This window comes from Eretmochelys imbricata, chromosome 22 (assembly GCF_965152235.1).
Source record: "Eretmochelys imbricata isolate rEreImb1 chromosome 22, rEreImb1.hap1, whole genome shotgun sequence".
Lineage (NCBI taxonomy): Eukaryota > Metazoa > Chordata > Testudines > Cheloniidae > Eretmochelys > Eretmochelys imbricata.
In genome coordinates this window covers 20467281-20494791 of record NC_135593.1, presented here as the reverse complement: position 1 = coordinate 20494791, position 27511 = coordinate 20467281, and the positions used below count along the sequence as shown (strand labels likewise).

At 39.7% G+C, this 27511-nt stretch overlaps 2 protein-coding genes across 3 annotated transcripts in view; both read left to right on the top strand.

The window, feature by feature from the left end:
* Positions 1-27495, top strand: DDX6 (DEAD-box helicase 6). 2 transcript variants are annotated; one of them, XM_077839986.1, is made up of 14 exons: positions 1-17; positions 3842-4310; positions 6357-6420; positions 6908-7012; positions 8368-8497; positions 9095-9241; positions 9745-9843; positions 12533-12651; positions 13095-13223; positions 13781-13897; positions 15320-15383; positions 18455-18556; positions 19931-20110; positions 23212-27495. In XM_077839986.1, the coding sequence occupies exons 2-13, from the start codon at positions 4111-4113 to the stop codon at positions 20104-20106; spliced, it is 1452 nt and encodes a 483-aa protein (XP_077696112.1). In that variant the 5' UTR covers positions 1-17; positions 3842-4110; the 3' UTR covers positions 20107-20110; positions 23212-27495. The 2 variants fall into 2 exon arrangements, with proteins under 2 accessions (XP_077696112.1, XP_077696111.1); XM_077839985.1 differs by lacking the exon at positions 1-17 and adding an exon at positions 254-393.
* Positions 27384-27511, top strand: part of TREH (trehalase) — a 29706-nt gene continuing 29578 nt past the window's right edge. The window contains exon 1 of the mRNA XM_077839656.1: positions 27384-27425. Within this exon, the coding sequence (XP_077695782.1) occupies positions 27384-27425 (42 nt within the window). The remainder of the gene's footprint in view (positions 27426-27511) is intronic.

Genomic DNA, 27511 nt, shown 5'->3' with positions numbered 1-27511 from the left:
GAAGCGCCGAACAGCAGGTGATGGCGGGTTCTGGGTGGGCTCCGCGTGGGGCGCTGGCAGCGACGTGGGAGCTGGGGTAGGTGGGGCTGGGGGCGTGGCTGGCGCCGCGGGGCTGCTGCCGCCTGTGGGGTACCGGTGTGAAGAGCCGGTGTGAAGAGCCGGCGTGTGCTGCGGGGGCGCACCGGCTCCGCCAGGAGGCCGCTTCGAGGCTAGCGCTGAGGTAACGGAGGCGGGCCGAGGGGCTGGGCCTGCCTGCTTACCAGGCCAGGAGGGGGAGGGCACACGGGAGGAAGAAGGAAGCCGCCATCTTGGAGCGTCGAATCGCCATAACAAGGCACCAAGCGGGCGAGTGCGAGGACTTTTATACTCGGGGGAGCGCAGCCGGCGGCGGCGGTGAGCAGCTTGCCGGGGATGCGGCTGTCGGGGCTGGGCATGGGGGCGCGCGGGCATCGGCTACCTGTACTTTGGTGAGGCCTGCGGCCTGCCCTGGAGAAGGGCTTGGGCTGGGCCGGGCCTAGCGGGCGGCCACTTCGGACTGGGGGTGGGGGAGCGCTGCGGAGGGACTTGGCGGGTCTCGTCTCGCCCGCCGGGGGTCGGTGTCCCATGGGGGGGGGGTTGCAGGCATGTTAGGACACCGGGGGTGGGAGCAAGCGGTTCGCGAGGGGGCGGCGCTGCGGGGTGGGTGGCTGGTGGTGGAGGAGTGGGGCGGGAGGCCGTGAAGTGGGGGAAGACGTGTATCTGGTAGTCTGACCTTGAGGGGTGCGGGGGCGCTTGGTGTTTCTGGTGGGGGACCCTACACTGGCCTGCGGGGTTGGTGTATCTGGGGAGCACCGCCCCCTCGGTGCCTGGGTCCCGGAGGGGGCGGGAATGATCTTTTGTTTCCCCGACGGATGTTGCCGGAGTCGGGTGCCCGCTGATGTTGCGCAGATAAATTTTTAGGGTTGTGCCTGTTCCTCCAGGCTGCTCCAGTCTGGCCGCAAATAAACCCGGCTTATGTACGTTTGTTGTTAAACCGGGGCGCCCCTCGGCTGTGGGGGAGCCGGGCTGCTCCTGTTTTTGCCTGGTGAAATCGCCCCCTTCCCCAAGCTTTGCACAGACTTCTCCGGACACTCAAACTAGAGCTCCTGTCAGTCCCAGGCAGAGGCCCATGGCGATGTGGGAGTGAATCAATAAAAAGTGCTTAAGTTGCTGCGCTCCATTGTTTGTTTCTGAAAATGAAACGTTCCGTTATTTTTTTGTGGGGAGGTGGGGAGAAGGATGAGCATATGGTTGAAATTTCTAAATTGATTGAAGCTGCAGTGAGGTTCTTACATTAGAGGAAATATAGGTCGGTTCTGGAGCAGCTCACCTCGGCCTCAGGATTCTGTAGGACTGTTTGCTTGAACCCTAGCAAACAATGGAAGACGTGGTTCCTGGGGTCACTTAAAAAGCACCCCCCAATTTTGTGTTTCTTCATGTAGCATTGTGTGCTCTTTTTAGGCAAAAATCAAAGTTCCTCAGGGAAAGGAGGATGTTTACTGCAAAAGGGCAGTGGAAATGTGTAGTGGCAGCGGCTTCCATAGTCTGCATACGTGGTCAAAATCAAGAAAGGAAATGCTTAGACTGGGGGTGGTGAGCTTTGCTAGTAGAGGGCACTAGCTTTCAAAATGGTGGTGTTGCTTGTCCCTGAAATTTTAGGTTTGTTCAGATTTATTAAATATCGTTTTACTTTCTTACATGTTATACTTTAAAGTTTTGGGATCCTACTGTGGGTGTGGGTTAAGATATTTAAAGGCACTTTGCCAGGTAAAATAAAAAGGAAAGTGGGTTACTAACAACACATTATTAAAAAAGTTTAAAGTTGAGTTTACCTCTTGCTGTATCTCTCTTCTGTTTATCTTTTTTGTTCTACTGTCCTAGCTATATGCTTGATATTTGAGTTGTAACACAAAAGGGAAATGTCTAAATCCAAATAGTGTTTCCCTTGAGTTCTTAAAAATAAAAATATTTTTACTATGACAGTGTCCCTGTAAATTAAAGGTACTTGAAAATGACATCCATCCGAAAATATTTCACCTACTCATAACAAGAGTACCATCTAAAATGACTGACTAAGATTGGAGGAAAGTATTTTTTTAAGATTGCTTTGTGCAGTTGGCAGTACTTCATATACTAATTGTTTCCCTTCCATAGTAAGTCATTTGCTCTGTCTTTACTTTGAAACATAAATAAATAAAGGAAAAGGGAATGTTTGAAAAAAAAATAAAAACTTGATTGTAAAACTATAAAAGTTGGCAGAAATATTCAGAATCCGGTTGTAGTACCTGAAACTAGTTTTAACTGTTTTTAAAGTGACTAGATATTGGTGTCCCTTTAAGGAATGTTAATATTTGAATTCTCTGGGTGGATTTTACCTGGGTATGGGGAGGTATTTTATAAACAACATTTGTGTAAGAGTGCAGTAATCAACCAGTGCTGCCTTTGTTTTACATTTATTGTGTAAAATGCAGCTGCTTTGAGATAATGATACTTACTATATGTCAAGTCTGTAAATCCTTTTTTGAAACTGCTATTGATAGGCCTGTAGACTTTACTTGTTAGTAACAATTCTAGGGTTACTTCAAACAAATTAATCTTACAATTTTGTACTTTGGTTACTTTCTATGAAGAGTACAGGTCGTGTGTGTGTGTGTTTGATATCTTGTTAGCCAAACAGTCAGCTATAGTTACTTTTCCAATACTCCTGCCACTAACTTTAAATTTGTTCTGTATGTATCTGTTTTCTGAGAGCACCAGGCGGGTTTTCCAGTGACAGACTTATTTTGAACGTAACTCAAAGGGTGTTAGCTCAATTAAAAAATTAAGAGGGAAATCTCTAATGATACATTTGTATCTGAATTGCTATCTCTAATTAGAAAACTTAACCACTGTGAGCATTTTTTTTTTTGATTTGTGAATGTAATAAAACAGGAAGCTGTTTTGATTCACTGAGAGTGAAGGACTTGGTTTCGCTATTTGAAATTAAAGTTTTATTGTTCTTTAAATTGTAGTTTACCTGTTAAACCAGCTGTTAAAATAAACCTCTCCTTAAACAGAAATAGAATTTATAACTTTCGGATTTCCAGTGTTTTTCTGATTACTTCAGATGATTTTCATCTTACTTATCATATTAGTAAGCCCACCCACACTCTCTCTCCCCTACTCCTCCAATTGAGATATTAAAGTAATTGCATAGTGCGCCCACCCCCAATTCTCCCTATAATTTAGATAATTTTTTCACTTCAAGGTCCAAGAGACACAGGCAAGGTTTTCATCTCAAGGCCAAAAGACCAAAAACATCAAGATACTTGATCACGGCCTTGGATAGGCCAAGAGACTACTTACACTTGATCTTAGCTCATAGAGCCGAGATAATACAGTCCTATTCTTCATCTCCTGTCCTTAATTCATGTGCACCATTGCTTTGTGGTGGTAAACAGCTGCTGTGTTCTGCCCCTTGGCTGCACTTCAAGCTTGGGTGAAATAATCTCTATGACTCATACCTATGTTCCTGGGGTGTAGTTAATATTTGTAAAGCATTTCATCACATAAAAGATGTCAAGAGTGCACATTTTCACAGAGTTCCACATGATGCCATAAAACGATAGTTGTGTATTCAGTTTTAAGTAGGGAAGTTAACTTTTGGTTTATTCGTGACACTTGATCTTCTGGGTGCCTTTGTTTAAAGTACTGAGGATTTGGATGCTTGTTCTGGTGATGCTTCAGTTAAAGTATCAAAATAGTTTGTAATGATCATAGTAATGTGATATATTTTTACACCCTAAATCCATGTATTAATTGTTTTTTTCTGTATCTTTTTCAGACTGAAGTGAGTGAATTCAGATATAATTCAACTTTGTTAGAGGGCTTTTTTTAAAAAAAAAAAAAGTTGTTCCACGGTGCATCAGAGCAAGTTACTACTTTACTGTTGAGTGACTTACAGGTGCTTGCCTGCATTGCAATAAAGGACTCATATATTGAGCAAGACTTATTTATCTCTTCATTTTGGAGAGTCTAATAAACTGTTATTACAGTTTCTGTACTGACTTTCAAAGTTTTGAAGTCTAAAAAGACATCTTTACAAATAAAAACATGAGCACGGCCAGAACAGAGAACCCTGTTATAATGGGTCTATCCAGTCAGAATGGGCAGCTGAGAGGCCCTGTAAAACCAAGTGGGGGCCCAGGAGGTGGGGGGACACAGACTCAACAACAGATGAATCAGCTGAAAAACACCAACACAATCAATAATGGCACTCAACAGCAAGCACAGAGTATGACCACCGCTATTAAGTAAGTATTTGCATAAATGTTAAGCAGCATCTGAAACACTTGTTTGAGCTACCAGGCATTGGAGAGAATTTAAGATTCTTGTGTTGATATAAGTTTTATGTCCTATTGTTACTTTAAAATTCAGTGTAGGCTGTCAAATGAGGAATATGAAGTACTGATAATTGAGAAAATAAATGTGAAATTAATAGACTTTCTCTGACAGATCCTGGTTATTTAGCAGTTGTGAGAATTAATAGTTAAGGCATTTTGTCAAGTTGTATACTATTGAAAAGCAAAGATTGATAGCCTATCTTAATTCCTTTTCTTGATAGCTCTTCCCCAGAAACGTCTTCTTATCCTGATCCCTTGTTCAGGATTGATGCTGGGGTGAGGGGAAGACGTGGAGTCTATTGTAGTTTAATATGAGTGTGTATGATTATAGGTTTTAATACAGGTGGCAAGTTGTGACATAATGGACCTTAAAGTCACTTTGTTCAGAGAACTGTCTTGTGTCCCTGTCCCCCACGCCACTCATATATATACACACACACAAATCAATTATATGACATTTAGTAGATATTTTTCATTAAATGCTAGAACTAGAGCTAAATATTTTAAAACTGGGAATGCCAGTTTTTCATTGACCTTAAACCACTCATTTTCTTTCCTGATTGATTTGCAAAACATGATTTAAAAAATGTCTGATCCCCCAGTTTAACACTTTTTTATACCAGTACAGGTTTGAATAAAGTGTACCTGGAACAAGTGCAACACTAAACCCCTCCCCCATTCCCCCTTCCCAATTTAGGAATTTCTGAAAATGCATTATAAAATGTGGATTTGGGAGTTGGAAATTGGAGTAAAGAACTGTTCCAGATCCAGTTTCAAGTTTTGGTCTGTATAAGAACTAGAGACTTGTGTATGGATAACTATTTTTCTTCCGTAGTGCATGAATGAAAATTATAAACATCTTTATGCTTTTAACTGCTTTAGTAATTTTGAAGAAACTGCCTGCCAGATGAAGAGAATGCAATTCACAAAAGTGGTCCAACATATAGTTTTGGTTTAAATAGTAAAAAATCTTATGAGTTGCTGATAATCAGCTCACCATGTCCTGTTAGCCCATCAGCTGGGGATGGGAAGAAAACTTTTTCTCCTTTCCCCCCCTCATGGTTTAGCATTGTGCAAATTAGATAAATAAATTTATGGGTTCTTAATGTCTTTCAAGACATTAAATATGAGCACTTGACACTGTTTGGAGCAGATACAGGTTATCATGGACCAGTACTGTGTTGTCATAGGATTATAAGAACTGTCATATCTTTTTCCAAAGAAATGGTTGGCTAATATTAAGGAAACTAACCTTTTCCATTATGACAGGTTTCAGAGTAGCAGCTGTGTTAGTGTATATTCGCAAAAAGAAAAGGAGTACTTGTGGCACCTTAGAGACTAACCAATTTTATTTGAGCATAAGCTTTCGTGAGCTACAGCTCACTTCATCAAATGAAGTCAGCTGTAGCTCACAAAATCTTATGCTCAAATAAATTGGTTAGTCTCTAAGGTGCCACAAGTACTCCTTTTCTTTTCCAGTATGTTACTTGTCATGTTTGGCTCTGAAATGGTGAGGGGAACTTGATGAGGTGAACAGTTGTTGATCATATTTGCTAATGGTTATAAGAGCGAGTAGATAATCTGTGCTTGAGAGACTCTTCTCTTAAAATTGTCTAAGATAAGAGCAGCATTTCTGGGTGACATAATTATGCCAGGTTCTTTGGTGCATTTACTACATTGCACCATTTAAGTGGATGCTGTTTAGAGGGAAGTATAATGCTCTGGGTTTGGGACTTGAATTCAGTGACTTCTGAGTTCTGATTCTTGTTTTGCCATGGTGGTCCTTGCCTTGGGTAAACAGTTTAATCTCTGTACTTCAGTTTCCACATTTGTAAAACTGGGGAAATAATTACCTTGCAGGCAGGTTGAGGTTTTGTTAGTTTGTGCAAAGTACTAATTGTTACTAAAATAGAATAGAATTATTTAGGGTTATTAACTAGTGCTTTCACATTGCAGACCTGGTGATGACTGGAAGAAGACTTTAAAACTCCCTCCAAAAGATCTGAGAATCAAAACTTCGGTAAGGATGTTTTAAAGGTCACTACAAGCAATGGGTTGTGAGTGTGAGATAAATTGCAGTGACAGTGTGCTAGCAGTGAGAAAATTCATTTGATCTGTTTTTAAAACTTAATTAAAAGGAGATAGTAATATACATTCGTAGAGATACTTGACAAATATGTTGAAACTCAGGATATATTTTTACTTTAAGAATACTACAGGATGAAGTCTATTAGTGCTTTTGCTTCAAAACGGATATGTTTTAAGTGTGTATGCAGATTACTTTGCTTGGTTCCCCAGTAACCAATACTACCTAATTATTCATGGTTGCACTACACAGATTTTTGTGAACTACTGTATGATGATGGAGGGTGGGAAAGGGCTTGTTACTGCATTTTGCCTTGTCTTTGTCCTGGTTTTATAATCTGTGTAAGTTAATTCAGTCAGACCAATTTATGGGGATAATTTGTATGAACTGGTGTTACCGTTCTACTTTCTTAATTGCTCAGGATGTGACCTCCACAAAAGGAAATGAGTTTGAAGATTACTGTCTGAAACGGGAGTTGCTGATGGGAATTTTTGAAATGGGCTGGGAAAAGCCATCTCCTATTCAGGTTAGTACAGAACAGATTCTTTGTGCCACATGCGGATTGTTTCAACTTAGATATCTCCTAGTCAGTTATTGAAAGCTTTTGGGCATACTTGAGTTTTTGACACTAAGGCTTTGACCGTATAATTTCTGAAAAACTTACTTCATACTAAACTAAAAAATACCTAGTAACATAGAAATTTGGCTTTTTTACCTTTTAAAAGCTTGACATATGATTCTGTTTATCATAGAGAGGTTAGGGGGTTGTAGGCCCCAATTTGCGAAGATGCTTCAAATGTGTAAGTAGTCCTGTGGACATCAACAATCTTTGTTCTTTTTTTATGGACAAACTTAATAGCTCTGAGTTGATCTGAGCACCACAGAGGTAGTCATCACAAAAAATCTCTGTAGAATCTTACCGCAGTTCATCTCACCCCTTAGCGCTGTGCCAGTCTAATCACAAACCTCTCAGCAGAGGTGGGGCAAAAGGTGACGGAGGTGTACTTCGATGGAAGCTAGTACAACCCCCCATAAAGTCCTCTCACTCTCTTGTTCTGATGTTTCTCTTGTTTTGTGATCTGCAAATTATTTTTAGTGGGTGGGGTGTGTGTGTGTGTGGTGGCTTTTTAAATGAGCACTGGAGAAGAATTAAAGTACACACAACTGGTCCATTTCATTTCATCAGTGGAGAATATGATACAAGGCATTCTGAACACTTATCTTAACTTGGGCTCTGTTATCTCTATGTTACTTTGTCTAAGTGTTAAAGAATGGTTTTATACTTTTTACTGAACGGCAGAAAGAAAAATACTTCTGGTCTTTGAGTCTGGAGCTGGCTCCATAAAGGATGTCTTAAATTTCAAAAGCTAATAAGCCCTCTGTTTTCATGATGTAATGGTAAAATATATACACGATCTTGAAGTCACACAGGCAGTTTTCCCTACTACTTTTCCTGGCCTAATCGGTGTCTGGAATGGGGGTTATGGTGGAGAGCCTTTCTCTCCCCATGGTATAGTTTGAGAGCACCTCTCCCCCATCTCCTTTGTTGTACTTAATATGTATGTACTCTGCACATTAGAATCATTCCTGTGGTAGCTAGTCCATTCACTCTGCCTATGACCAGGCTAGAGTAGTATGGCATTGATAAATGGGATACTGGGAGCAGTTTTCTCACAAGTGGGATGCTGAAATGCTCTTTCTTGATCACTTTGTTGTCTTTGTGATGAGGTTGGTGTACTTTCATGTATAGGTCTTATAACTCAGTGTTGCACTGGAAAATTCTCCTGTCCCTTATCAGGGTCAGTGTTAAACAGGGCCTATTTTTTTAAAGTTGTAGTTGAGGTTATTTTACTGTTGCATTGCCCTGTGCTTGCTTTTCAGGAGGAGAGTATTCCCATTGCTTTATCTGGTAGGGATATTTTGGCTAGAGCTAAAAATGGAACGGGCAAGAGCGGAGCCTACCTCATTCCCTTACTTGAACGGCTAGACTTAAAGAAGGACAATATACAAGGTGGGTTGAAGACAGGTGTACATAAAGCTCCATCTAGGAACTAACATGAGTAGCCCGGTTGCTGCACACCAGTATTGGTGGGATGGGACATTAGAAGATTGTAGGTATCAGTGTAGCTTGATGGCCTGCAGATTTATACCTAAAATTGGTGGCTGAATTTTTCAAAGCAACCTGGGGATTTGGACGCACTTTCAATTAAAATTAATCCCCAAGACTGCTTTGAAAATCTCAGCTATTACAAATTTCTCATCATCCTTGCTTATATGCCCTGAAAAAGAAGTGTGGCGTACAGGTGTCTGGGGGTATAAGTTGTGTCTGGCACTATTTAATCCTACACAAGGAATGCCAGTTAACTTACCGTGCTTCAACACAGTGGTATTTCCTTGTCATGAAGAATACCCGTGTCGTTTCCATGACGACTCATTAACGGGTTTAAGAAGGTTTATGAAAATTCTTAAAGTTTACTCATCATAGAGTTTGAGTACACGTGTTCATAAGGATGTCATTCTTTCGTGCCTTTTTGAACTGGGAGGAAGGCAGTATTAAAAGATAAAATGCATCCTTTGTGCTGAGGATTTTGTGCATCTTCTCTTTCAGCAATGGTGATTGTTCCCACTCGAGAACTAGCATTGCAGGTCAGTCAGATCTGTATCCAGGTTAGCAAACACATGGGAGGTGCCAAAGTGATGGCAACAACAGGAGGAACCAATCTGCGTGATGACATAATGAGGCTTGATGATACAGGTAAGGACACTTCCCAATTAAGGTTGCTGCTCCTTAGTGGCTTGCACAGTACTGCAAAACACAGCATTAAAATATCTCCCTTTCAGCTACTGTTATACTAGCATTGGCCTTTTATGAGCCAGGATGAGGTTTTATGCATCCCTTCTATATTCATCTCTAAGGACTGGTCTGTGCAAGCGTCTAGTTTGCAGGAAACTGGGGTGTGAATATGTCATGTGCCAACTGTCCAGGTGGACACTACTTCAGTGCACTGTAAGTTCTGTAGTGCACTTCGATCTATACCACTTTGAAACCGGAATACCTCCGAGCATACTACATAACTTATAGCATGTGAGAACGGGGTCCACGTAGATGATTAGTGCATGTCAGGCTACCTTGAGGTAGATTTTACACCCCAGTTTTCCACAAACTGTTGGTACAAACAGGCCCTTAAAGTTGATTTAATGTAATTGTCGTATCCAAGCAAAAATTCACCTAAATGTGTATTCTTATAAAATTTACAGTGCATGTGGTGATAGCTACCCCTGGAAGAATTTTGGATCTCATCAAGAAAGGAGTAGCAAAAGTTGAACATGTCCAGATGATAGTATTGGATGAGGCAAGTCGCTGTCTTAAATATCTTTCAATGTTTCGCAGATCATTAACAGGAAGTTAAAACAATGACACATCTCGGCAGGCCTGCTCATTGAGCATTGCTGGCCAGTAAAATTTTCAGACTTTCTGTTGATGACATAAAGCTAAGAATGATCCATTTCTGCATTCTTTTCGGGGTGGGGAAGTAGCCTGGGGGGAAGAGTTTTCAGGATGTACTTTTCTCAGAGACTGTTAAAAGCAAACTGATAGGGAAAGTTTGCTTTCCCCTTACTTTGTTAACCTAACGCTCAGTGGTCCTACAATCTCTGTTCTGAAATGGGTAGCTCTTACTCTTCCGTTTAAAAAGACTGTTTGTTGTAATACAAACCTTTCAGTATAAATTGATATACAAAGATCCAGTAGATTCATAGATTCCAAGGTGTCTGACCTCCTGTACAACATATGCCATAGAACTTCCCCAAAATAATTCCTAGAGCGTATCTTTTTTTAAAAACATCTGATCTTGATTTAAAAAATCCACCACGACCTTTGGTAAACTGTTCAAATGGCTAATTATTCTCACCATTAAAAAAATATATGCATAATTTCCAGTCTGAATTTGTCTATCTTCAGCTTCTAGCCATTGGATCATGTTCTGGCTTTTTCTGCTAGATTGAAGAGTGTGTTACTAAATATTTGTTCTCCAGTAGAGTAAAAGCAACGTTCCTTCTAACTTCTCTTGAAACAACTGAATCTGAGTCGGAGGCTGGGAGAGTGGGGATGTGAGAAAGTTTGCTACATCCAATAGACATTGGATTCATACTGGATAATTGGCTGAACTTGATGTCCTAGTGTGATGCTGTGGCCAAAAAGGCTAATGCTATCCTTGGATACATAAACAGGGGAATCTTGAGTAGAAGTAGAGATTATTTTATCTTTGTTTGGCACTGGTGTGGCTGCTGCTGGAAAAGTTTGTCCTGTTCTGGGGTCTCCAGTTCAAGAAAGATGTTGAAAACTTGGAGAGGGTTCAGAGAAGAGCCATGAGAATTATTAAAGGGTTAGAAAACCTGCCTTATGATGATAGACTCAAGGAGCTTAATCTGTTTCACTTAACAAATAGCTGACTGCGAAGAGTTGCAAAGAGATCTCACAAAATTGGGTGACCGGGCAATAAAACGGCAGATGGACATAATAACGTCGAATTTTGAAGTAATGCACATTGGGAAAACGTAATCCCAACTATACAGACAAAATATGGTCTAAATTAGCTGTTACCACTCAGGAAAGCGACCTTGGAGTTATTGTGGAGATATCTCTGAAAACATCTACCCAATTTACAGTGGCAGTCAAAAAACCTGGCAATGTTAAGACCCATTAGGAAGGGGATAGATAATAAAAGATAAAAATCATAATGTCAGTATATACATTTGATGGTACGCCCACACCTTGTATACTGCATGCAGTTCTGGTTGTTCCATCTCAAAAAAGATACATTAGAATTGGAATAGATGCAGAGAAGGGCAACAAAAATTATTAGGAGTGTGGAACAGCTTCTGTATGAGAAGACAGTAAGACTGGGACTGATCACTTTAGAAAAGAGATGACTGGGGGGGGGAATGTGATAGAGCTCTATAAAATCATGAATGGTGTGGAGAAGGTGAATAGGACAACATTATTTACCCGAAGGGTAATGTGTAACACAAGATCAAACTCCTAGACAGCATGTTTAAAACAAAAAGTAGTATTTCACACCGTCAACCTGTGTAACTTGTTGCTGTGGGATGTTATGAAGGCCAAAAGTATAACTGGATTCAGAAAGGAATTAAATAAGTTCATGGGGGGGGAGATAAGTCTATCAGTGGCTGTTAGACAAGATACTCAAGGTCACAACCCTGTGCTCCATGTGTCCCTAGACCTCCCAACTGTGTGAAGCTGGGACTGGACAATAGGGATGGATCACTTGAAATTGCCCTCTGAAGTATCTGGTACTGGCTGCTGTCAGACAGACAATACTAAGCTAGATAGATCAGTCATCTGACCTAGTATGGCTGCTCTTCTGTTAAGGTGGGGAATTGATCAGTCTGTAAGTATGTACATGGGGAACAAATATTAAATAATGGTCTCTTCATTCTAGCTGAGAGAGGTGTAACATGATCCAGTGAATGGAAGCTGAAGCAAGTCCGATTCAGATTAGGAATATGGTGTACGTTTTAAACATTGAGCAATTAACCATTGGAACAATTTACCAAGGGTGCTGGTAGATTCTCTATCACTGACCATTTTTAAATCAAGATCAGATGTTTTCTGAAAGATATATAGAATCTAGGAATTATTTTGTGTAAGTTCTATGACCTGAGTTGCGGTCTGACTAGATGATCACAAGGGTCCCTTCTGGTTTTAGAATCTATCAATTCCAGTTAAGGAATGGGAAATCTCTTGTACTCTTCCTTCCTCAGTCTGGTATGGCTCTTAAATTGGAAGAGTTGGAAGTGAGGCAGCATAAATTGCATTTCTCTGTGTCTCTGCAGTCGAAGTAAAGCTTTTTCCTAGTAGGTAAATAAAGCTGTCCATGAAACAGTATACTCCAAAGCAAGCTTTCTACCTCACAAGTTGAGGAGAACATTAGTTATATTTCATGTTCTTCTAACTTAACATTAATAAAAAAATCCAGAATTTGCAGGACTGGTATATATATTTTTTTCTTCTCATCACAGGCAGATAAATTGCTATCTCAGGATTTTGTTCAAATAATGGAGGACATTATTCTTACGCTACCTAAAAACAGGCAGATTTTGCTCTACTCAGCCACTTTCCCACTTAGTGTACAGAAGTTCATGGTAAGTGGCCTCTTGATGTCCGTTTGGGTATGGAGTGCATGGATGTCTGGAGACTTTGCCCTCATGCACATAAGTAAATGTGCATCATATAAACAGGGTGGTGGTGATGGGTTTTTTTTTCTTGATGTGATTTATGCATGGGTATTCTAAGTTGCATTCTGGATTTAGTTTTGTATCCTAAAAAAACATTAAATGGGAATATTAAATAAACATCCATTGTACATAGCCAGTATTAATAAGAAAAAACTATCTGTGCAACTGCAGTCTTGGGATGCACATTCCTGTTTGGCTTTATCTGTTGGGGTTGTGCTAGCATAACTGTTGACAGGTGATGCATCTCAAATGGTAGGATAGTAGGTTAGGTAAGAAAATACTTAATTTTTGTGAGTAGACAGGCATGTCTTTTCTACCTTAATTTAATTTGAAATGCCTCTTTATTTCAGAATTCCCATTTGCAGAAACCCTATGAGATTAACTTGATGGAGGAATTGACCTTGAAGGGAGTTACCCAGTACTATGCCTATGTAACTGAGCGGCAGAAAGTACACTGCCTCAATACGCTATTCTCCAGGGTAAGTATATTACTGGGCAGTGTGATGCGACTAGAACACCAGTCTGAACCACTTCATTTATCCTTCAGAACATAACTAATGGCAAAGATATGCATCCTAGCAAGAAAGGAGATTTTTCTTAACCTAGTGTTTTTATTGTTTAAAAAATGGCTTTCTTTAAATGAACAGTGATATCTTGACAGGTTTCAGAGTAACAGCCGTGTTAGTCTGTATTCGCAAAAAGAAAAGGAGTACTTGTGGCACCTTAGAGACTAACCAATTTATTTGAGCATGAGCTTTCGTGAGCTACAGCTATTTACTTTGATGCTATAGCTTTGAAATTTGAAGCCCAGGATCTTTTCTGAAAATGCATATTCTCTTGCTGTACTATTAAACTGCAGTCCTCTCGATAGGAGAACTGTCATTATCTTCTCTTTGCAGCCAGAAAAGTGAGTGACTTCTTATAGCTGGAATCCCAGATACATGTTTTGCAGTCCTGAAAGGGATGCATTCTCCTCAGATTTCAAAGCTTTGTAAGTAAAATTCTGCTGCTGTTTAACGCCTCTCTCTCTGTTCAGCTCCAGATTAACCAGTCAATCATTTTCTGCAACTCCTCACAACGGGTTGAACTGCTAGCCAAGAAGATCTCCCAGCTGGGCTATTCCTGCTTCTATATCCATGCTAAAATGAGGCAGGTGAGTGTGAAGCTATACCAGTTAGTATGAAAGCAACTGATAAAAACTTAATACAGGTGTGAATTAGAATTGTAATATTTAGTCCTTCAAGAACTGTAACTCAAAAGTGTTGTACTGCTTAAAGAAATTGTGATCCTATTTCTTAGCACAGCAACTCAGTCACATGATCAAAAGCACCTTAATTAAAACCAGTTTTGATACACGTTTCATGTCTTACATTTTAGTTGTCTTATGTGATTCCATTGATATGTTTGACAATTTTAGGTCAGTTCTCATCATGGGTTAGCACCAGACTTCAATACTGATCTTGTCTCCGCAAACTAGCAAACATTGGTGGTAGGCTCAGATGCTGTTTGTAACCAAATTTCATTTTAAAACCTTTTGATTTGCATTTGTTTTTTATAAATGGATGTTAGAACTTTTCAGCTGCTACTCACTGGTAAGACGACTAATCCAAATACTCCCCGGGCGGAAAACAAACTTTAATGTGTTTTCTGGCTGCTGTCAATATTGACTGTTCATTGATGTCTGAATAAAAAGTTGTTTTTTAGTGGCACAAATCAGACTTCCAACTAGCTGATCTTCACAGCACAATGCACTGCATATTTGTTTATGCATCTCAGGCCTATCATTTATTTAAACTGGTTGATTAAGATTGATACTGCTTGAATTTTTTCAGTGCTGCCAAGATGGGGCCATGGTTATTGATATGTAAAAATATATACACTAAAAAATGAGTAGTGAGTGAAGACTTGAGTTAGCAGAAAGAGACTGACTTGTCGTGCATGGATTTATAACAAATTATGAATAGATCTCTAAGCAATAAAGTAAATTGAATATTTTTACTCAACAAATAACACAATGTCTTGAAAAAGACTTGATAGTCAAAATATCTGGAATGAAAATAAGTAACTTTTCAGATTTTAGATTTTCTTTAGGACAGCTGTAATCCAAGTGTACTACTAGGAGACCTGATTTCTAATCCCAGTTGATTTATTGTGACTTCTGGCAAATCACTTAATTTGTCTGCTTCAGGCCTTCTCTAAATAAAATTTTGTGTAGCTTTTCAGTACAGAAGCTGATGTAGTTAAATTCATACAAGCCCTTTGGATAGACGCTCTTCAGTTAGAGCACTTTAAATCTCTTTACTTTAAGAGGCACTCTTAAACAGATTGTCCATCCACGGGAATTGCTTCAGTTTCTGACTAGTTAAATATCTATACCCAAAAGTTGTACCAAAAGCCTCTTTTGTTGAAGCACTTTGTAAAATGGATGAAAGCACAAGAAGTGCTCAGTATTATTCTTAAAGAGTGTGTTCAGTTTTCATTTTTCCAGTGTTTATTCCGGCTCATGGGGGAGAGAAGTAGTAGGACCCATGTTTCAATTTGTAAAAGCTGCTGCTATTTTTTTCTGCTTTCCCAGGAACACCGTAATCGTGTGTTCCACGATTTCCGAAATGGCTTATGCCGGAATCTTGTTTGCACTGGTAAGTGTTTCCTTTCTTTTGTTTAATCCTTTTTCAGTTTTAGTAGCAAACACAGATCATTTGACTTCTACAGGTTGCAACTGGAACCAGACTATAGATGCAATCAGTTCACCTGCTTTTTATCATAATGAAGAAAACTATACTAACCTTCGGTGATCAGAATCTTTCAAGACTATAAGAAATGTCAGGCTGGAAGGGACCTTGAGGGGTCATGTAGTCCAGCCCCTGAGTGCTGAGTCAGGACCAAGTAAACCTAGACCATCTGACAGGTGTTGCTCAAGCCTTCTCAAAACCTTCAATGAACGGAATGCCAGAGTCTATTCCCAGAGCTTAACTTCCCTTATAGTTAGAACGTTTTTCCTGATCCCTAACCTAAATCTCCCTTGCTGCAGATTAAGCCTATTACTACTTGTCCTGCCTTCAGTGGATGTGGGGAACAGTTGATCACTGTCCTCTTTATAACAGCCTTTAACATAGTTCAAGACAGTTGTTAAGTCCTCACTCAGTCTTCTTTTATCAAGACTAAACACATTTATTTGTGTTAACCTTTCCTTAAAGGTCAGTTTTTCTAAACCTTTCATCACTTTTGTTGCTGTTGTCTGGACTCTGTTCAGTTTGTCCACATCTCTCCTAAAGTTTGGTCTCCAGAATTGGACATGGTCTCCAGCTGTGGCCTCACCAGTGCCAAGCAGAGCAGGACAGTTGCCTCCTATGTCTTAATATGGGGCTCCCCGTTAACACACTCCAGATTATTAGCCTTTTTCACAACCTTTTTCACAACTGCATTGACTCATTCAATTTGTGATCCACTATAACTCCCAGATTATCTTCAGCAGTACTACCACCTACCCAGTTATTCCCTATTTTGTAGTTATGTATTTGATATTTCTTTCCTAAACGTACTACTTCACATTTATCTTTATTGAATTGAATCTTTTTGATTTCAGACCAATTCTCCCATTTGTCAAGATCATGTTGAATTCTAATCCTGTTCTCCAGAGTGCTTGCAACCCCTCCAAGCTTGACGTCCTCTGCAAATTTTATATGCTTACTCTCCTTGCCATTACCCAAATTTTTAATGAAACTATTGAACAGTACCGGGCCTAGGACTGACCCCCCCCGTTGGGATCCCACTAGATTGTCCAAGTTTGACAGTGAACTGTTAAACTACTCTTTGAGTACAATCTTTCAGCCAGTTGTGCACGCCCTCATAGTAATTCAATTTAGACCATGTTTCCTTAATCTGTTTATGAGAATCATGTGGAACTGTATCAAAAGCATTATTAAAATCAAGGCCAGTAACCCAGACAAAGAATTAAGTTTGACATGATTTGTTGACCAATCCATGCTGGCTATTTCTTATAACACTGTTTTATTCTCCTAGGTGCTTAGTTTAACAAATTATTAAACAATCAATTTGTATCTCTGTTATGTAACATTACTATTTAAATGTTACAGTAAGATTGTGCAAGAACGCCTAAGGTGAGATTTCAGGCATATATATGCAGACTGGGGCTAAATAAGGACAAAAGGCAAATGTTAAATTCTCCTGCCCTCCTCCCCCAACACTGACTTGGAATGTTTTTGAGGCATTCATTATTTGCATATTATCGTGAACCATGTAGCATCCTTCCTGTTATGCTGAGTTTTATTCATGTCCCACCTAAATGATTGTATAAGAGTAATTTATAAAACTGCCCTTTAATTAGTCTTGCATTTGACACATGGACTGCTTTTAAGACATACTTCTTTATATAGGATAATTTTAGAAACAGCTGAAATATAACAAAAAAAACTGTTTTCCACTGAATGCAGCCGATGAAGTGAGCTGTAGCTCACAAAAGCTTATGCTCAAATAAATTGGTTAGTCTCTAAGGTGCCACTAGTACTCCTTTTCTTTTTGTGAATACAGACTAACACGGCTGCTACTCTGAAACCAGAAAAAACTTGTTTAACCTTTTTAATAACTGTAGCATCTTCCTTTGGGGCCTCTTACTTTATCTGTTACATAGTCTGGCCAAGCTCCTAGTGTCCTGCAGAGCATCCCCATATGTTGTAGGTAGCAGTCATTACCTTACTTCATCATAAATTGGTGTTTAGTTTTTGAAAGGATAACAACTACCAGAGTGCATGAGTCATGACTAACTTAAAGTAATTTCTACATAGAGAGGTATAGCTTACTTTTGCACATTATTGTGTCAAGTATTGAGGATCAAACTTGCCTATGAATCCTCCTTGTAATTTAGCCTTTGCCACAACCTTAGTATTTTTAACATTTATACAAGTAAAATATTAATTAGTTGAAAAAGTATGTAGGTATTCTATCTGCACTAATTTTGTTCTGTTACATTTTTGTGGGGGGTTTTAGATAACAAAATTAAGGTAAATTGCTGATTTCTTATTTTGAAAAAAAGTTTTTAAAGTGTTCTGTTTTAATCTCACACTTAGAGAACTGTGTGAAACTGCAGTCCTGCCTTCATTCAGCCTGTTGTCAGGATTCCACACTGCAGTAGTTGCTGACGAGTGGCGTTGCTGACTTCATCAATTCAGTACCTGATTGGAAGCTTGTATTCTAAGAATAGTAACCTCTCCAAAATGCATCAGAAGAAAGGCAAAATAGTTAAATTAGCTGGAAAACAAGTTGGATAAGCCTTTAGAGACTCAATTGAAAATGGTGTACTTTCCCTTCAAGGGAAAAGGGTGTTGTGAAATGGATGCTCAGACGTAGGCAAAATGTTAGAGGAGTTGTTCCTCATATGAAGGATCCTCAATACCAAGTCTGGAAAGCTCGTGTCTTGATGGTTCTTCACAATGTTATCCAGGCCCAAAATGGGTGAGGGGAAGATTTTTAAACAAAACTTAAATACAAAATAAGCAGCTCTCACAGGAGAGATTCACCATCCAGTTTCTTAAATATACTAACCATGTTTTAAGGGTATTTTATCATGCTCAAGTAACCTCTCCATCCTAGGTAGCCTTTTCCCCTAGCTCCTGTTGTACCCTCCCATTCCAGCTAGTGTAGTGGTTTTTGGTGAAATAAAATCCATTAATTAAATGGAATTCTGTTTCAGATCTGTTTACCCGAGGTATTGATATCCAAGCTGTGAATGTGGTGATAAACTTTGATTTTCCAAAGCTGGCAGAGACGTATCTCCATCGTATTGGCAGATCAGGTGAGGGAAGGGAAGTGTTCTTCAGGAAAGCTGTGCAAATAAATAAGTATAATTTGCTACTGCTCAGATTTACTTCTGCTTTTTATTCTGAAGTATTGTGGGTATCTCTCAAATGGCTTGAAGCGAATTGGTGGGTTGTTTAATTTAATTAAAATGGCCTGTACAAAGATAAACTTCATTCCTTTTTCACCAAGGAAAAGCTGTGTAAAGACCTTCTCTTTTAAGGTGTGTTGGAACATTATACAAAACAGGATTAAATGGTTAGGTTATTGAAATTGGCCCAAATATCTGTTAATTTTTAAATATTTTAATCAAAATATACTTTCAGCCTCCTAAGACAGGTTCCTTCTGTTGGCAATCTAAGAAAACTACTCAAATAGCTGTGTGCATGTGCATTTTAAAAACACGCTTTTCTGCGGGGAGGGAGAGAGAAGATTTTTGTTGATACTTGGGGTCATTAACAATAAGACATTACAATTAATGTCTTGACGCATGTATGTGTATGTAAATCTTAATACAGGATCAACAATAGCAATATATTGTAAATTAACATTTCCCTTTTTTCAAAATAGTTCAAACACAACCATAACTTAGTATAATAGTTATACAGACATACTAACTTTTTTGTTTTTTTGAGGAGAAGCTGAATGTTTTTGGGGATTGAAGGAAGTTTCAAGAGAATAGAAAGAAAGGAAAGTCAAGGGGGGAGAGGAAGGATGATGTAGTTCAGTTATTAACCGCTGGTAAACACACATTTGTAACACACACTTGTAACCATGACACTTTTTTCTTCTGTGTATACTCCAAAAATTTTTGTCAGATGTCTGAATGTCAGTGGATTGAAACTTAAAATTATTCATTCCTAGCTAGCAAAGGCACATCAGAGAGGACTCAATCTGTAAAGTATGAATTCAGTTGTGTTTGAGTTATCAGGGTGAGGGAGAATAAAAAACACTGAATTTTGCGTGCTTGCCCCACCCCCCTTTTTTAAACAAAAACCTCTGCACACAATTATTGGCTTAACTTTTCAATAAAATTTTGTCATTGGGCAGACATCAGACAGGATAATAGCCTGAAAGGAGACTGTTCAGAAATCTGTAGAGTTTAATTGGTGTATTTTAATATGGTTCTTCTCCTTTGAGGAGCAGAAATGTCACTCTTTTCTTTTCTGAAGCAATACTAAAAAATACAGCAATAAATGGGGATGTGAAACTTGAAATAGCTACTGTACTGATGTGCTTGAGGGTTTGGATTGGTCAGTCTTGTTTGAAACTACCTTTTTATTACTGCATGATCACGTGTAAGCTGGTCATGTGACAACCTACAGACTTGTGTGATAAAACTGTTACTACTTTAGCCTTTCTTTTTGTGAAGGTCGCTTTGGTCACCTGGGCCTGGCCATCAACTTGATCACCTATGATGATCGATTCAACCTGAAAAGTATTGAGGAGCAGTTGGGAACTGAAATTAAACCTATCCCAAGCAACATTGACAAGAGCCTGTATGTGGCAGAATACCATACTGAACCTGTAGATGATGAGAAACCTTAACCATGTGCGTATATGATTGCTCAGAAAGCCACTGAATTGAAGGCTGGGTGCGTGGCAGTGGGGAAATAAATTGAGGCAGATAGAATAAGTTGATTGTACGGATCACTTCACTTCACTTTTCTTATCTTTCCTTCCCCTTTGATTTTTGATTTGTCCATTCCACTCTGCATGGTGAGCTGCACTAAATAAGGAGGTAGCCTTCAGACTAGCTGTTTTGATCTAATCCGGTATCTGAACTCTGTCATTCTCCTGCATACCCTCTTGTTCAGTAATGTTGTGCCAAAATGCATGAACAGGTGTTGTGAACTCAATGGATAAACTAATTAATGAATGGGCATAGCATGCTTACGATTTATTAATGTATGAAGCAGCCTTTTCCTCACTTGAGTTGCTGACTTTTGTGTGCGTTTTCGAGATAAGATAAGAGTTTATTGCCTGGCCACAAGAAACTCTGAGAAGGGAAGAGGCAATAAACGTGGCTCTCTGCTGAATTTTGGACTCTTATCCTCATTGATTTATTAGTATTGGTAACACCCAGAGGCCCTGATCAAGACACCATTGTATTAGGCTTTGTACAGGCCACTTTTTTTTTTTTTTTTTTTAATTTCAGAATTTTGAATGGAGGTGCAGACCCCTTTGGAAATCTTAGATCTAGTCTGCAAACCCCCAGGTGTCTGTGGACTACAGGTTGAAAACCACTGGTATAGGCAATACAGTAAGAGAGTCTCTGCTCCAAAGAGCTAACAAGGGAGTGGGACACAAGGGATGAGGGGATGAAAGTAAATACACCTGATTGCATAGACTAGCTATTGCAGAAAATGTATGGGTCTTGATTTCAGTTTCTTTTTAGAAACTGGCTCTTCCCAACTGAAACAGCTGCTATTGGTTAACTGTCTTCTCACAAGCATTACAGCAGAGGTGGGTGATGAGGGAGCTGGTAATGGCCTTATGGATCAATTTGGGGAGGCTGTTGCATGCATGAGGTTCAGCAAGAAAGAAAGTGCAGAAATGGCTGTGGGAGAATCTGAGAAACAAGTGGATGAGGCTAGCATTACTGGAGTGGAGAAAGTTGAAAGGCTGATGCAATAAGGCTATTTAAATGAGTAGGGAGGGGCAGAGTTGTGAAGGGCCTTGAGTGTGAGGACAAAATTTTAACTTTGTATGAAATGGAGTACTAACACAAGGGCTCAAAGGGAATGTGATGGGTAAGAAAAATGTCTGAGCAGCTGTTTTGAACGGATTTGTGAGGGGCAATGGGTGTATTAATTAGGGGTATAGAAGGTTAACCGGTAAGAATTAGACTTACCGTTAACCGACCTTAACCGTTAACCTGGTGGCCCCGTGCCAGCTGGAGGAACCCCAGCGCTGAGCTGGTGGGAAGGACCTCCACCATGCTGGCAAGGCCCCTGGCACTGGCTGGGCCGGAGCAGCCTTGGTTAACTAGTTAAGTTATATAATTTAAATAGTTAAACTGGTTCACTTTTTTAACTGATATTTACATTGCTAGTATTAATGAGGTCAAATAGGAGGAGGTTAGAGTAGGCAAGATGGAAAAGGAGGGCCTGAACTAGTTTTAGCAACGTTATGAATGAAGAAATGGAAGGACTCGGATGTTGTCTGGGATGTATTAGGCAAGGGAGAGAGAGATGCCAAAGATGATCCTTGGGTTATGGAGTAATAGGAATATAGGAAGGATGGGCTGATGTCTGCAATGAGAAAGTGGGGAGTGCGGAGGAAAGATGCATTCTGTTAGGGAAACAGTAAGCCAAGCATTTCATCTATTGAAATGAACAGATTCAGACACCCAGGAGCCTACAGTCTTTCCCATTTCCTGATCTGTTGGAGATGCAGTATTTGCTTGTGTAGGCTCCTTGAAGGAGAGAGAAGCTGTTATGTTAAGGATGGTTTATTTCTGTAATTCACTTTGGTTGCCACTAGAGGTCTCTCTGAAATGGCTTTTAAAAAAAAAAAATCCAAAACGCTAGTTTCACTTCCCAGCACCACAGAGTGGGAGTCTCCTGCTTCTGCTTCAGCCTACCCAGCAAAAATGTTTGCAGTTGATGAGGTAAATCCCTCATGTTTGTTGTTTGGAATTGTAGTGCTAGTTAACATACCCTGAGGTTATAATTTAGCAACATAGACCTTCAGAGACTGTGGATACTTGATTCCACCTCCTCAGTCATTGTACTATGTTTCCTATAGATGATAAAAAAGAGAGTCAATTCTTTTGTTTCTGGAAGCAGGAACCAAAACATTGATCAGGAATTTTAATGGATCTCTGAAACAATGCATAATCTGTTTGTTCTAGAAAGAGCTGCACCCTGAAACTAGATATAGGAGGAGACTATTTAACTTCATTAAACTATGCCAAGGAAAAATTAACCATTTGTTTCCTCACTGGAAATATTGAAGGGGAAACTAATAATTCTAATCAAGCCAGGCTAACTTGTACCCACTGTGTGGCTGGCAGAGCAGACTCCTTTTTGAAGGAAAAAGTTGGTGGCTAATGGTAATATTGTAACTTAGAGATTTAGCGTACAGGAATTGGTTAATTTTAGAATGCCTTCAGAAGGGAGTGTGGTGCTAGCATACCTCGTAGAGCTGCCATTGAGAGCCACTGACTGCGGAAAGTGTGTATTGTGGGTAGTCTGAGGCATGGAAGTGTAGCCTGCACTTGTGATTTGGGTGCTTGAGATACAGGAGGCTTTCAGAGTTGTAAATAAATTATTCTGAAATCTTTGATTAAAGAGCTTAGCCACTTAACTAAACGATGGCTTCCTATTTTTTTAAAGGAAAGTTCCTTTTTTCCATGCATTCATCTTTTGGGCTGTTCCCTTTCCATCACCCAGTATGAGTGGCAGCTTCCTGTTTTGTTACTTTATTCGACACTTAGGTTTGCTATAAAAGCAGTCATCAACATATATGCTATAGCCTTTCATTTAGTAGGGAATGTTAGGCTTGTATAACTTTCAAGCAAAGTGAACAGAACTTCAGTTAGCTTTAAAAGCTGCTAAATCATAAAACTGAATTACTTTTCTGTATTTTCTTCCTAGCTTTTTTAAAACAATTTTAGAGAAAACTAACTGCAGGATCTTTGGTTTTTAGGCTTTGATTACAAACACCAGAAGCTGAAGCCCCTTGATCCAGATCTGTGACACATCGTTTCTTTGGGGATATCCTTCTCTTTTTGGGTTTTTCGTCTTCTTTTCATTTTGGAACTATGAAGACTAAAGAGCTCAGACATATTTTCTTTTCTTTTTAAATTTGGCAACAAGGAAGAAAGAAGATAAAAGAAGGAATACTTTTGTTTTTTCACTTGTTTGCACTGTGTGCTGATTGAACATTAGTTGCACTAAACTGCTGGTTTTAAAAATTTTTCTTTTGGGGGGGGGCGCAGGGGCAGCGGCAGCAAGGGAAGAAGAGAAACCCTGAAAAGAGAAGAAACTTGATGAACAGAAGTTTGTCTGCAATTTCAAATTCTCCAACAGCTGACTGAGTGCATTTCAACTTCTCCCTGGTTACTCATCCGTTTTTAAGCTAAACAGCTTGTTACTTATTCGTGCAAAGTGCCTTATGCTATGAGACCATTCAGAATATCACCTTTCAGATACAGCCCGTGGAATCAACAGCTTTTTTTCTTTCCAGTTCAAAAGTTCCCAACCCGTCTCTTGCCCTCCCCCCACAATATTCAAGCCCAGGGCTGTGAGATGAAACTATCAGTAATGTAACACTTTTTTTGTTTAACTTTTTGTTAAATTGGAGGAGTTGATATGCAACTGCAGTTCACCCACACTGTAAATACATGTATTTAAAACAAAAACCGCTAAAAATCTGGGCTGATTAGGTGCAACATCATAGCTCTAGAAGGAAAGAGCAGCCTATCATCTTTTGCAGGAGCCATATGAAAAGCTCGTATGCTCTAGCAGAACACTAAAGACTGGTTTCCATAAGTCTCCATTAGTAGTTATAGCACTTGATATGTAGACTTATTTCAGAACCGTGGCCCTCTTTCCTCTGGCACAGTGTCCCATTGAAAATTGGATGTGTATACTTGTATAAACTTGTAAATACGTTTTTTCTGTTTTGGGTTCATATATAACTTTTTTTTTAATGAAAGTTGCTGGGGCTAAAGGGATTAGACTGATTATGGGAGCAGCTAAAGGTGAGAGGGGCTCAGTTTTCTGCAACACTAAACATCTGAAAAGTGCTCTGACCGCTATGAAGAGCAGGCCTAGACAAGTGTCCCTTGTCAGGGTGGGTTTGCTCTGGTGCTTGCAATATTGTCTTGTGCCGCTCTTTTTGGAAAAGATTACTTGTGGGGTTGGAAAAGCCTCAAACACCATAGCTTAACTTGTTTGAGGTACTCTTTGATTTCCCTCTTAAAATTCCAGGAACTTTACAAGCTCTGATGAGGGCAAAGACCTGTATTCCACCTTGGCATGAGGGAAATCCAGTAGCTATTAGTGTAGCTGAGCAGAACATAGGTGTGAATTTGGGTTTAAAAGAAACAATACAGAACCAACTTACATGCATAAACTGACAGTTCTGGAGCTCTCTTGGGTGTTTCACCTCCTGCAGCATTGTGCATACTCTGCCCAGAACAACCTTTATATAGATTTGAGCAGGAAAAAGCAAATCCTTTAACTTGTTAACTTTGAAGGCACAGAAAGCTGCTTGCCATCTTCTGTTTTTTGGCATGAACTGCTGTCTGTCATTCTGCGTTGTATATTACTGGAGAATGCTTTATGGTCAAGTAGTGTTGCTTTAAATTGTGCCCCTCCCAACATGCTTGATGTTTGGCCTGATCTACAGGCAAAAGGAATGAGACAAATCAAAACCAGTAAACTTTTTTTTTTAATTTCCTTTTGGCCTGTTCAACTACAGTTTGTCAGGAGGCACCTGGATGAAAGCAGTCCCTTTTGGTCAGTTGTACTTTGCATATACCGATGCTGTACTCACACCGTGCTTGTTTACCTGAATATGGATATGGGAATTAATAATTTCTCTCCATTTTGACTATAAAAAGTGAAATTGCTTTTTGTTGGGGTTTTTTTGGGGGGTGGGGGGGCCAGATTTATCCATCCAGCTCCTTGAGGATCAGAAATAGAGCCAGGTGCCTCCTGGTAACAACTTTCAAGGTGAAAAGTGTGGGGTTTTTTTTTTTTTCCCCTAATCTACAGTGACTCTGTAATAACTGTAGCAAAAGCTGCACTAAAGTACAAACTCGAGCTTGGTCACAGGCACTCTGTGAGCCACTTATTAAGTTGGTAGGTACCAAATGTAAACAAGTAGTTTTGGGGTGCTTTTTAGCGGAGGGAGGGAGTTTGTGGGTGGTAAATTTTGACCAAAAGTAAAATCTTGCTCTTGTACTGCAGCCAGTGTATGATTTTTTTTCTTTCAGTGAGACAGAAGAGGGATCATTTTAGTGCAACAAATATAAAAAGAAAAGTGTAAATAAAAATTATCTTATGACAGAGCATGCACATGCAACGAGAAAAGGATAGCCGTGCTGAGAGTCAAAAGTGCGTGCTCTGCCTGGATTTGTGGTAGGTTAGCCTGGTGCCATGTTCTGATGGTCCCTCTTGAAGCACAGAATTTTTAAATTGAAAGTATTAAAGTCTGCCTCTGAGGATTGGCACTTACCTAGACTATCAGGGGCACCATTTTTAGGTGGCTTTCTCTAGAGGAAGGAAGCAGTCTGATTCTGGTGCTAATAGGCTATCTCTAAAATGTATATGAACTTGCAAAAGGAAAGATGCTCCAAATGACTAGGAAAATCCTAGTCTTTATTTCTCCCTCATGAAGGAGTGTGTAAAACTTGACCGTCAGGTTTCTTCTGGCTTCTTATTTTTACAGACTACTTGCCAACATTTCCATGTATTCATTATTTCAGAGCAAATACCTGCTTTCAATAATCCCCAGGTCAAACATTTGTTCTGTGATCAAGTTCTTAATGGGATATTGAGAATTTTACATGCTTTTCCATATTTTTTTCCCCCAAGAAAGCAAAAAAATACATTGTTAACCTATAAATCTGACATTAGATTCTGTATCTTAAATCCCACAAGTGGAAGGAGGTGGTAGTGAAATGGGGGCACAAGTCTGTAGCCAGTTGAATTGTGACTAAAAATCTAGACTGGCTTTTCAAAGTGTGTTGTACAAATGCACTGCTGTAGCTGGAGGGTTTCGCCAAGGGGAGGGGGGGTGGGTTGGTCTTAAATATTTTCATTTCCAGAATGAGATGGGAGCATCTTTCCTTTGCCTTCTGCTTTGTGTCTTTATATGGAGCAGGGTGAGAACATGAAAACTTGACACAAAGACCTTACATATGTTGGCATCAAATCATCTCATTCTGACTAACTTTGTTCTTTATTTTAGTGTTGGGGAGGGTGTCTGCACCAAGGATTTAGAAATGTTTCAGATGGTCGTATTCCATCAGTGACTGACATAATGCTGCCATGAAGAGACCATCATTCAGCCTTTGTGTTAAAAGCGCTGTTTTAGTTAGTTTTTTACAAACATATGAACTTCTGTCTCTTAATGCTAGGAGTCTGATTCTATTGGTGTACTATCCATTGCCGGCAATGGACTTGATAATGCTGCCAGTGCCAAGGAGCTTATTGGTTCATGGGAACAGGGTGAACTCTGGTCTCAGGGACTAGAATAAGTGTTGCTGCCACGGCAAAAGTTTGGTAAAATTAGTCCAAGCCAAGAACATTTGGATGCCATGACCCTTTTAGTCCAATTTTAAACCAAGACTTCTCTTTACAACAAATACATGGTCTCTGGAGTGAAAAATATGTCAGACCGATGAAAAATCGGTACACGAGGAGGGTAGTATGCCTTGTAGCTTTGCTCCCATCACTGTTCTGCAGCTTAAAGTGTTCCCCTATTTGAAGCATTGTTAAATTCTTGTGTAGACAGAAATGGGGATGGGAGTGGGGAGGGATAGGGTATACTAAGATACAGGCTTGCTGTATTTTAACCATTAATTGTGGGGAAGGGGTGTCTGGAGAAAAATAGTCACTGTTCCCTTTATTGAAACAAACTGGAACTTATTTAAAATAAAAGTTTTTTGTTTGCAATTCAAATACGTTTATAATCCATTGGTCCCCTGTTAAAAGGGCTGTGTTCCACTGATAAGTGAACAGGGTGGACTAGAACTTGGAACATTCAAGGGAGGGAGGGGAAAAATTGGCTTTTTGTTTAATTGGCAAACTGTCCAGTGGAGCTGAGTTTTCCTTGGGAATGTGTATATCTGTATGTACATGCGTGTGATGGAAGGCTGTGACTATGTGAAAATCTTCACTGAGTTCAGAGTACAGAAAAGATGAATGGTAAAATCCTGATTTTGTTGATTAAGCTCAATAAATGCTCACTGGAACTCCAGATTTGTCTTGGTGTC